This window comes from Artibeus jamaicensis, unplaced genomic scaffold, assembly GCF_021234435.1.
Source record: "Artibeus jamaicensis isolate MK-2021 breed Jamaican fruit bat unplaced genomic scaffold, CSHL_Jam_final contig_444, whole genome shotgun sequence".
NCBI lineage: Eukaryota > Metazoa > Chordata > Mammalia > Chiroptera > Phyllostomidae > Artibeus > Artibeus jamaicensis.
The window spans coordinates 7,572,501-7,583,593 of NW_026521831.1; the positions used below are offsets into that span (position 1 = coordinate 7,572,501).

General features: G+C 52.1%; 1 protein-coding gene across 1 annotated transcript; it reads left to right on the forward strand.

The window, feature by feature from the left end:
• The first annotated feature begins 4,196 nt into the window (after positions 1–4,196).
• On the forward strand, positions 4,197–6,072 carry LOC119037975 (interferon alpha-inducible protein 27-like protein 2). Its single transcript, XM_037130383.2, has 4 exons — positions 4,197–4,382; positions 4,549–4,578; positions 5,121–5,282; positions 5,854–6,072. The coding sequence occupies exons 1-4, from the start codon at positions 4,376–4,378 to the stop codon at positions 6,051–6,053; spliced, it is 399 nt and encodes a 132-aa protein (XP_036986278.2). The 5' UTR covers positions 4,197–4,375; the 3' UTR covers positions 6,054–6,072.
• The last annotated feature ends 5,021 nt before the right edge of the window (positions 6,073–11,093 follow it).

Below are 11,093 nucleotides of genomic sequence, written 5' to 3' on the forward strand. Positions count from 1 at the left end.
GTTACAATGAATTCTATTTCAGGATAGGAGAGATTATTACAAAGAGTTTTTAAAGCTTAAGAAATACGTAGCCCTGGGTTAATAGTTATGATACTGCTGTGCTGTATACCAGTATTGAATAATTAAGCAAATAAGCTCCCTTAGGTAAAGGGAGCATGTGTTTCCTTGAGTGGAAATTAACAGGTAAGAAAGGGGAGAGAGTTAGAATGACCTGTGGTGATGAGTTAGAGTTAGAGACATCAGCATGAACTCATGTTTAGCATAACATCAATACAAGTGGTTACAAATAGAAATATTTACAGATCTGTGTATGTACACGGGTGAGCACACATCCGCGTGTTTCCTTGGTGAGAGGAAATGCGTGCATGTACATATACAGGTGAAAGGGCCTAGAAGCAACAACACCTCATTAATAGTGAGCACACCTGGCACACAGACGTTGATCTCGAATACTGTGCTCTAATAAAAGGGACCGGGCCCTCAGCTTCAGGACGGGGACAAGACATAGAACTAAGTAAGCCTGCAGCATCATATAGTGCAAGAAGGTGGGGAAATCCTAGACAGACAGACAGACACACACACACACACATCATGATGAGAGTGTCCCAGAGAGACACAGGAACCAATGGAAAGATTCACTATGGCCAAAGGCGAAAAGACTCGAGCAACGAAATAATTAAAGTACTATCAGATTAGACACCAAAGTACAAAATAAGTATCAGTGAGTCCATACTAATTTAAACAAATGATTAAATAAATGAGAGGAGAGAAATCTCCCATGCAGAAGAATTCCAGATAATTTTGACGGTTCTCCACCCTCAAAGAGTATAAACTGCCCACTCCTCACGTGTGGGCTGTACGCAGTAGCCTCCTTCCAAAGAATGATGTGGGAAGCTTTGGAAAACCTTTGTTCACCCAGACCCAGGGCGCCCTGGGAGAATGATAAGGCCGTCTGGGAAAAGCAAACAGCAGGATAGTCACAAGGACTGGGGCTAGCACCCCCGCTGATAGAACTAATTTTCACATTTAGCCTTTGTACTCTGCTTCTGCCCGGTAGACAGAACTAATTACCGCATTCCGCTTCTGTATCCCACTTTGCTACGTAGACAGGAAGAGCCTGTAGGCTATATAACCCCCAAGAATCCTTTGTTCGGGGCTCAGAATTTGGAGACTGACTTCTCTGGGCTCGTGCATGTTAATAAACCTCGTACTCCAGAATCTCTCGGTATCTGGTTGCTTCATTTTCCTGTAACAAGAGGACAGTGTGGAAAGAAATGCAGGGCAATCACTTGACAGTGGACACACGCGGCCTCAGGTGGGTGATCAAGTTCAACATCAGCAGTAGTAAGTCATGCGGACAGTCGGCAACTTGGACATGATGTGATAAGAATGGCACTTTACCTCTGTGGTCTTCCTCCCCAGAACCCATAACATGGATCTAATCATAAGGAGAAATTCAGACAGATCCCAGTGAAAAAACATCCTCCAAAACACCTGACCCGTCATCCTCAAAACCGTCAAGGTCATCAAAATCAAGGAAAGTCTGAGAAACTGTCACAGCCTTGAGAAGCCTAACTAGCCAGATGGCCAAGTGTAATGTGACATCCTGGATGGGGTCCTGGAACACAAGGACATTAGGTTAAAACTGAGGAAATCTGCGTAAAGTATAGACTTTACTTAATAATGACATACCAATAGTGGTTCATTAATTGTAACAAACATATGTACTCATAAAAGATGTTAACAAAAAGAAACTGGGTGTGGGGTACAGTTGAACTCTACTATCTTTGCCATTTTTCTGTAAATATAAAACTTTTTTAGCCCTAGCTGCTGTGGTTCAGTGGATTGAGCACCAGCCTGTGAACCAAAGGTTTGCTGGTTCGATTCCCAGTCTAGGGCCCATGCCTGGGTTGTGGGCCAGGTCGCCAGTTGGGGGCACATGAGAAGCAACCACACATTGATGTTTCTCTCCCTCTCTTTCCCCCGATTTCCCCTCGCTCTAAAAATAAAATTTAAAGATCTTTTTAAAATTTTGCTTAAATAATCAAGTTTGTTTAAAAATATGTAGTTCTTATAGGCAGACAACTACAAAATTTGACCAAGAGATACAAAGGAAAATTTGAATAAGTTATCATGTTCCTCCACGTAAAGAATAGGCTTTGTAAAGATAATGCTCCCTAAATATTTCACTCAATTTCAAAATTTAGCTCAATTTCAATCAAAATAGCAAAGAATTTTGGGGGAAGTTTAAAAAATATTTTTAAAGTTTATCTTAGGCATTATTAGGTAGGAAGAGCAGGATTTTTTTGAACCTTAATCAAAATTGGCACAGTCAGATCATAAATCAAATACTAAATTAATAAATATTAAAACAGTCAATTATTGTTGTAAGAAGACAGAGCTCATTAGAACAGAATAGAAACTTTCAAAGTAAGTATACTGGTACCAGTATACACATTTTGAATATAAAGTTGGAATCTCAAAGCAAAGAGGAATTGAAAAATAATTTAGTAAGTGGTGTTGGAACAGCTTGCTAAGACATACAGGGCAAGTGTCCTGTATGTACCACATGAAATTCCAGGTGGATTAAAAGTTCATGTTAAAAAGTGAAGCCCCAGAAGAACCTGAAGAACAAACAGGCGGTGACGAGTCTCACAACCGGCAGCAAGAGCCTTTGTACACACAAAAGGACAAAAACAATAAGCTAAAATGTCAGCAAATTTGCATACATGGCAATACTTTTCTGTGTTTTAAAGAAAACAACTTTCCCCCCAAAGAAACAAGACAGTGATGAACTGGGAACTTTGCAACATCTGAGAGAATGGATTAATATAGTTAATATACAACAAGTTTTGATACACCTATAAGTGAAAGAAATAATTCAATGGAAAAAGGTCCAAGAACATAAAAAGACAATTCATAAAATAAGGACTGAATGTTTACAGAGAGAGGAAGGGAGGGTGAAGGAGAACCAAAGAAACACTTGATCCGTTATCCCAGCTTCCTCTCATATGCGCCCGACCAGGGACCAAACCCAGAACCCAGGCGTGTCCCTGCAGGTGTGTGCCCTGGCCAGGAACCAAGTGGATGTCCCTTAGCTTTGCAGGAAAAAGCCCAACCAACTGAGCTACATCGGTCAGGGCAGCAGACGTTTCTGGGGGGGGGGGGTTGTATTTGTTTTGTTTTTACAAAGCTCATAGTTAGGAGTAAAAAAACCTCAAAACATAGATTCTCTCACATACTTTTAGGGGGAATGCAAACTGATACAATATTTTTGGAGGGCAACCTAACAGTAAGTAAAAATTGCCCTAAGAAATGCAGAATTTCTGACTCAGCAATTCCACCTCTGGGAATATACAATCAGAAAACACTGTGCACCACGCCAGAAGCACTTCATGCCAAGATAACTCATAAAAGCAAATATTAGAAAGAATGTAAATTCAAAAAGAGGACCGGTACACTGAAGTATAGGGCATCCACAGGACGGAGTGTTTGATAAGTGACAATCGTGTTGAAATCCTGGAACAGGCAAATGTGCAGGGAGGGAAGGAAAACAACAGATCCAGATCAATGGTCCCAGGACCTGGGGTGTCCCGGGGTCTGGGGTGCCCCTGTGAGGTGCGGACTCAAAGAAGCAGGAGAAAGCTGGGAGCTGAGGGATGGGTGGTGAGAATTTGAATAAATGCTCTCCGTTGGAGCAGATCGGTGCAGGACTGTAAGTACATCCAGACTCACAGAAGCGGGCACTGAAAGGCGGAGTTTTACTTTGTGTGAATTATACCTCAATAAACGCAACTTAAAAAAAAAATCCTGTTGAAGAATATTAAACAGCCTGAGGAATAAATGGAATAAAGTCAGGGCTTTGCAAAGGAGTGTGAACAGAGAGATTGGAATTTGGTGGTGGTGGGGTTACACATTCAGACGTTGACAGGGATGGGGTGGCTTTGGAGAAGCAGGCTGAAAGGGAATGAACTCAAGTGAAATCAAATAATGTTTTTCTCTTTAGATTTTGGGGGCGTTTTTTGCTTCTTTTTAATAGGGGCGAAGGGGATGGGGATTGGGTGGGGCGGTGGATACTACCATTTGGAACCACAGCCCACTGGCTTTGAGTTCCAGGTACTTTAAACTCTTCAGTAGAGCCATCAAGCAAGAAAGCCACCCAAGGGAAACCGCCAGGGGGCAGGCGGGCAGGAGTGGGTGGACCTGCCAGAGGGGTCGGACCCGCAGGCTGACAGAAGGCACATTTATTCCTGCACTTTGCCAGGGATGAGGAGCGGCGAGGGATGAGCGGTGTCCCCATTGGTTTGCCCCGGAAGTTACATCCCAAGGAGCAGAGTCGTTTCCTGAGCGGAGGCTGGACCAGGAAGGCCTCGCCATGATAAGTGAGTCTTACTTTGCCCCAGGGGTGGTGGCCTGGGCAGGGGGCTGGCCTCCGGGCTCCAATCCAACTCATGAAGGGCCAGAGGACTGGCTGGCCACCTTCCTTCACCACCTCAAACAACTAACTGTTGTCCTCCCACTATTTCCCACCCCACTTTGTCTCCCTAGAGAGAGCAGCTGCTGCTGCAGTTGGAGGAGGTGAGTTACCTGGAGCCCTCCTCCTGGGGTGGGTGGGGGACTTCGCAGGCCTGGCGCTGCGGGCCACAAAGCACTCCTTCCACTCCCGGAGCTGCTTGCGTGAGTTGTAGGGGAGAGAGCAGTGCTCGCACGGATCCCTGCCGCAGCTGCTCTTCTAGTGCTTACAGATAATGAGCATGCAGACGAGACTTCATCGGAAAGGGGGGTGGCCGCTAAAGCTGCAGTGGTTTAATTCACCACACACACACACACACACACACACACACACACACACACACACACACACAAACTTGAGCCCAGGGAGAGGTCGTGACTTCCCCAGAGTCACACAGCAAGTTAGAGATCCAGCCAGGGCCTCCTCTGATGTCTCTGCCCATCCCCCTCCTCCTCCCACCCCACACCCCCCACCCCCCACCTTCTTCACCTTGGTACCCGTCTCCAAGCTGCAGCCCCCGGTGGGCTCAGAGTAGACACTGTCAAGAAATTCCTAAGTGAGTGCACTCCCCTGAGTGCACATGTCGACTCAGCCCCTCCTCCCGCAGTGGTGGCCGTGGGCGCGGTGCCCGTGGTGCTGGGCGCCGTGGGTTTCACCGGGGCAGGCATCGCAGCCTCCTCCCTAGCGGCCAAGATGATGTCAGCGGCCGCCATTGCCAACGGGGGAGGGGTTGCCGCTGGTAGCCTGGTGGCCACTCTGCAGTCTGTGGGTAAGTGTCCTGAGCGGGAGGGGGAGGAGGGGAGGGTGGGGCCAGGACAGGATTCAGCCCAGAGACTGAGCCTGAGGGGAGGGTCTGCCCTCTCCCTGCAGTTCTGTGTCCTCTGGGCCCCTGGTCCTTCGTCTTTCCCAAGCTCTCTTTCTGGCTCCTTCTAAGTGAGGTATGGGGTGGCGTGGAGGGGCAAGGGGTTCTGGGAGGGAGGGGAAGGACAGGAGCCCAGGTGAGTGATATCCAGGCTGTGGGTCCAGATCTACCCAAATCTGACACCTGGGGAGCCTCAGTGGGCCCCCTCGCTCTCAGGCCTCTGTGACCACTAGTGTAAAGTGAGGGGACCTGTATCTCAAAGCCTGTGGCGACTCTCCTCTGCCTCCCACTTCGCATGAATTCGCTCTGTCTCTTCTCTCTGCCACCTTCAGCCTCCTCTCCCCAGAGCAGCAGAGCCCTGCAGGTTTCAGGACCTAGAGGAGGGATGCGGCTGGGATCTCCCAGCCTCAGACCTCCTGAGGGTCCCCAACCCACTGGCCACTGCATGTTCCCTGTGCTCACCCTCTCTCTCCTGCAGGGGCGGCTGGGCTGTCCACGGCATCCAACATCCTCCTGGCCTCCACTGGATCTGTTTTTGGAGCCTTGCTGGGAGGTTCAAAAAAGTCACCCCCTTCTTCTCCGGCTACACCCAGAGCAGAAGGGGATGGGCCTGGAGAAAATGCATCCCAAGTCAAACCTCTGAAACCCTCACTCAGGTCAGAGAGCCATGAGAAATAAAGAGCACCTGCAAACACGCCCCCCTGTCTCCGCTCCTTGCAGCCTGGCTGGGACACTGTGAGTTAGAGGGCTCTGGTTCTCCCCATCCTCCCAGCCTGCCTTGTCGCAGAGGGGCTGCGGGGTTGGCAGGCTGATCAGGCGCAGAATCGGTCAGCAGGAGGCTTTGGCTGGTCCTAGTCTCACAAGGGATGGGCTATATAGCCAGGGCCATTCACAGCCCTTCTGTGGGCCTCAGTGTACCCTTCATTCAATGGTGGGGTTGATAAGCTTTCTGTTGGGAAGCTGGGCTGAGGGGTAGCCAGGATGCACACTGAGCCACCGGCCTGGGAGCCCTTGGCCCTTCCTCCTGAATGGGCATTAGACGTCCAGAGATGAGAGACACTGGCCTCCCCTGTGAGACCTCAAAACTCCTGTGGGGGAGCTGGCGGGCACACCGCCAGGACAGTGCGGTTCGCCAGATGCTGCACGGGCTCCGGCACTTCACGGGGAGGGGACCCAATCACTCACCATCACACCATGCCTGGGAAATCAAACAGGAACTGACCCTCACCAGCTCCTACCCTGGCGACAAGGGCCTTTGGGTGGCTCTGAGTCTCTATTCGTCTCCAGGATGAGGTCTTTTTTCCTGCTAGAGAGGTGTCATTCTGTTGTGGGTTTTTTTTTAAGGATGAGATGTAAAATAAATAAGAATAGTTCCAAGACTTCTTACACCCAGGAGATGGTTTTGAGAAGGCTCCGGTGCACCCGCTGCATTTTGTAGCCCGCTCCATGGCCTCTTGGAGAACAGGACTGTCCAGAGTGTAGAAAGCTGCAACAGGAAAAGTCCACAACACACTCATAACTGTTCTCGAACCCCTGAGAGAGCAGACATGGCAGGGCCCCCAATGGCCTGAACTCTCAGGAAGTCAGGTGCCTGCAGGAGAGCACTGAGCCGCCTGGGGCCGAACACAGGAAAAAGGGGGCGCCCCAGTGCAAGCAGGTGAGGATTCAGCTGACGGTCTTAACTGACTGCTCAAGGCCACGTATGAGCTAGTGTGAGGCTATGCGTCCCTCAGGAGCTACAGACCAACCTTCAGGTTCTTCTCGGAGGACCTGCTGGGTGCTCCCAAGAAGGATTAAGGGCAGGCAGAAACCCAGGGAAACCTTCCCACACTGAGGCAAGGCCTGAGGCCCCCACTTTCCTTCTCCCAGGGAATAAGCCTTTCACTGCTGAGGGAAGGGCAGTAAACCCTGAAACCCACCCCACACCCCACAAAGCACAGGTGAAGATCATGGCAGATGGGAAAGAAAACAAGGAAAAAAATCACCCCTGAAGTTGGGGTGCAGAACCTTCTTGGACCAGACAGAACCCGCCCACCACCGAGAGAGCTGCAGGGCTACGGAGAAAGTGCCCCCGTACCCTCCACCCCGGCCCAGGCCCACTGCCCCTGCCCAGACTGACTGGCCCACTGAGAACCCCAGGGCCCTGCACGTGTGCGGAGAGGCCCGGTCCAAGATGCACACAGAAAACGGAAGCCTAAAGCTCAGGCTGGAGAAGAAGCAGGAAGCAGGAGGCACACTGATCTGAAGCAGGCAGTGTGGGGGCAGTGACCACAGCGACACCAACACCCAAACCCAGCCCGATCGACCCTGATGAGACTGGCCGGGCCTGCCACGCACAGGGCCAGCGGGCAAGGCATGCCTACTTCCGCCATAAATACTGCTCTCCTCTGTCCCTGCCTTGTGCCGCAGACACTGGTGGAGCTCTCCCCCCATGTACCCCTGACACTTCCAGTTCCTGCCTGCTGCCCCCACCGCCCCCACCTGTGACTCTGTCCCAGAGCTCAGCCTACGAGGCCCACAAGGCTGGCTGGAGTGTCCGGTGTTGGTCCCTGCGGGGTGGCCCTGAGCCAGTGATGGGTTTTAGGCAGGAGATAACCATCCTTGGGTGGGACACAGCTCCAAGGCCAGTTCCACAGTGTCTCCGAGAGGTCAGGAGGGTTGAGCCTCAGTTGCCCACAGTGCAAACTCACTCATTTATGGGCTTTTTCTTGGCTGGCTGGCTGTCTGTCTGTCTCATCCCCTATTCCCTCATTCGTGCTCCCTGGAGTCACCTCCCAATAAACTGCTGCACTCAGGTCCTTGTTTTGGGGGGCACAGCCCAGAACCGCTCTCGCCACAGCACTCTATCCGATTGTGCCTGACATCGGCGGTTCGGGCCTCGCCCTCCCCCTTCTGGCAGGAGGAGGCTCAGACAGGGACGGCCTGCCTCGGGCCCAGACCCCAGGGCTGTCGGAATCCCGGCAGAGAACACAGCCCAACTTAGGGTCTGGCCCCCAAGCCAGGCGACTCTGGACGAATGCCACGTGCCAAAGGCCATGGGGTAAATCACTCACACCAGAGAACTGTCCTTGAGTCTTTGCAATTTGTCAGGGAAAGGACTGCACAATTCCAGTGTGAACAATGTTCCTTCTCAGTGGCCATGGCCCCTGTTCCCCAAGGTGCTGAGAGCACCCCACTGGCTGGGGCTGGCCCTCAGGTGGTCAACCCCCATGACCCACTCCGCCCACCCCACACCCTGGTTGTCCTAAGCTGGACGCTGTTTGATTCACGAGGAAAATACTCTTGTCTCCCTGAACGGGAGTGGTCGCTCCAGGAGGCAGCTGGGAGGGAGCCGGGAGGTACAGGCCAGTTCAAGGCTCCAAACCTGGGAAGAACTCGTGTTGCGGACCGTTCCCCGCCTGCCGAAGAATGGCCATCTTCAGGGGTGGTGGGAGTTGGGGGCTTAGGGTTGCTTCTTACAGGTTTTTTTTAACATCTATCAAACAGGCAGCGCCCCCTTTCTCGGAATGGTGTGCGGATTTTCTGTGAGGAGCCACGGGCAGCAGTAAATAACCCTTTAGTGTCATTTTTATCCTCTTGTTTCCGTCTTTTAGAGTCACTCTAAAAGCCACCATCTAGGGGCCCCAGAAGTCACCGTGGGACCCAGGCAGATGGGGGCGGGGCTCCGGGGGAACAGAAGCCCTTCTGTCCCTCCCCGCCCGCCCCAGTCCAGGAGCTGTGGGAGCCGCTGCATGTCCACCTGTCTCAGGGCCCCTTTCTGTGCCCGCTGTTTTCCCCAACCACGAGCCAGCTCCGTGGCTCCCACCGTGGGCCCCTCTCGGAGGGCGGATACCCAGGACTGGTTAGTGGCAAAGGGACCTGGATTCCCTGACACTGGGGGCTCCTGTAGGTGGGTGGGGACACCGAGTCCCAGGGGTCGGTGGGAGCCAGGAATTTCCATAATCCTGGTACGTTCAGCCAGCTCCCAAGTGAACGACCTTCAGCCTGATAAAGAGAGAGGGGGTATCAAGGCTGTTTCCTATTCTGTCTAACAAATTATTAAACATTTAGGAGCTTAGCCCTGGCTGGTGTGGCTCAGTGGCTTGAGTACCAGCCTGCCAACCAAAGGGTCACTGGTTCGATTCCCATTTAGGCACATGCCTGGGTTGTGGTCCGGGTCCCCAGTTGGTGGCGCAGGAGAGGCAACCACACATTGACGTTTCTCTCCCTTTCTTTCTCCCTCCCTTTCCCTTTGTCCAAAAATAAATAAAATGACATCTTTAAAAAAGTTTAGGGGCTTAAAATAATACCCATTGGTTGATTGCTTTATAGCTGTCGGTCAGAAGTTCAAGTGGGCTTGACTGAGTTCTCTGTTTAGGGTCAAAATCAAGGTTTTTCATCCAGACTAGGCTCTCATTTGGAGGCTGTGGTAAGAATCTTCAAATCCTCCTCTTGCTTCAAACTCTGACTTCCTCTTCTGTGATTGTAAGGGGGCAGGGGCAGGGCCCCCCCCCAGGGGCAGGGGTCTGACCAGATTTCTGGGGAGCAGGGGATCCCCGATCTGGAGCATGAGGCTGCACTTCCCAGAGAAGGGCCAGAAAAGAGAAAACACCAAGGTGGTGATCGAATTGCAACCCAAACTGCGTGGCAGGCAGGCTTCCATAACCCAGAGACGGCTAAACGACTAACGTGGCTTGTGACACAGTTTGCGCAGAGCCCACGTGGCCTGAGAAGGTCACAGTACACGTGTATCGTGAGGGTGAACATGGCGACGCTCTGCCCCAGGCAGAGAGACACTGTGTGTGGTAGACACCAGCCAAGACTGGCTGGGAATTTGGACACTTCCACCTCGTGTGGGATTTGGGGGCAAAAGATTTAAAACAGAGGGTGTGCAGAGACTTGGCCCTTTCTGCGTTCCCCTCACTCTGCCTGATTGGAGAAAACTGCTGCATTTGCAGGACCCAGAGGGCACCCGGCTCCTCCCGGGGCTCTTGCCTTGCCCTGCTTGCAGGGTCGGGAGCATGACTCCCCAGCAGCAGCCCACAGGATGCTGCAACCCTGAGACACATGGCCGCACGGCACACAGGTCTTGGACCACTCCCATTCTCGCTTTGAGAGCAGCACACAAATGCACGGGCAGGCCCCACAGATGGAGCCCCTAGCACGACCAGCTGCAGTGGTCTGGCAGCGTGTCCCAGCCCTAGGAAAGGGAGGAAGCTGCTGCTAGGCCATGGCGACTCTGGAACTCACAAGTGCAGACCACAGAGAGATGGACTGAGGATGGAGACCCATCTGTGTGGTTGTCCTGGGCTCCAAAAGGACAGGTAAGTAATAACAGGGAACTTCTGGGCATGGGTTTGGATTGGTCTTTCTGAAAACAATGGAATTTCTGGGCTTTGTGGAGGTTGCCTTGGAGCAGGGATACTCGCAGCCCCCTCCGATTGGGTGCCCTGTTAATAAAAGCTTCTTTCCTCCCCCGCGAGTCTTTGTGCTTTGTTTGTGCACACTGGCAGGTAGCAGGGCCCCAGGCTACCACTCAGGCTGTCTGGTGAGCGGCTCCAAACCGGACGCCCTCCTGTCCCCCTTCTCCTGACTCTGCACAGGAACTGAGCCAACACCCACCCCGGCTGGGATCTTTGAGGTCACGCAGATCAACTCCCCACTTAGAGAGGAGCAAACACAGGCCCAGGGTCATATTCGGAGTCAGAAGCTGGGCAGGGGCGACTTCCGGTCTTCTCG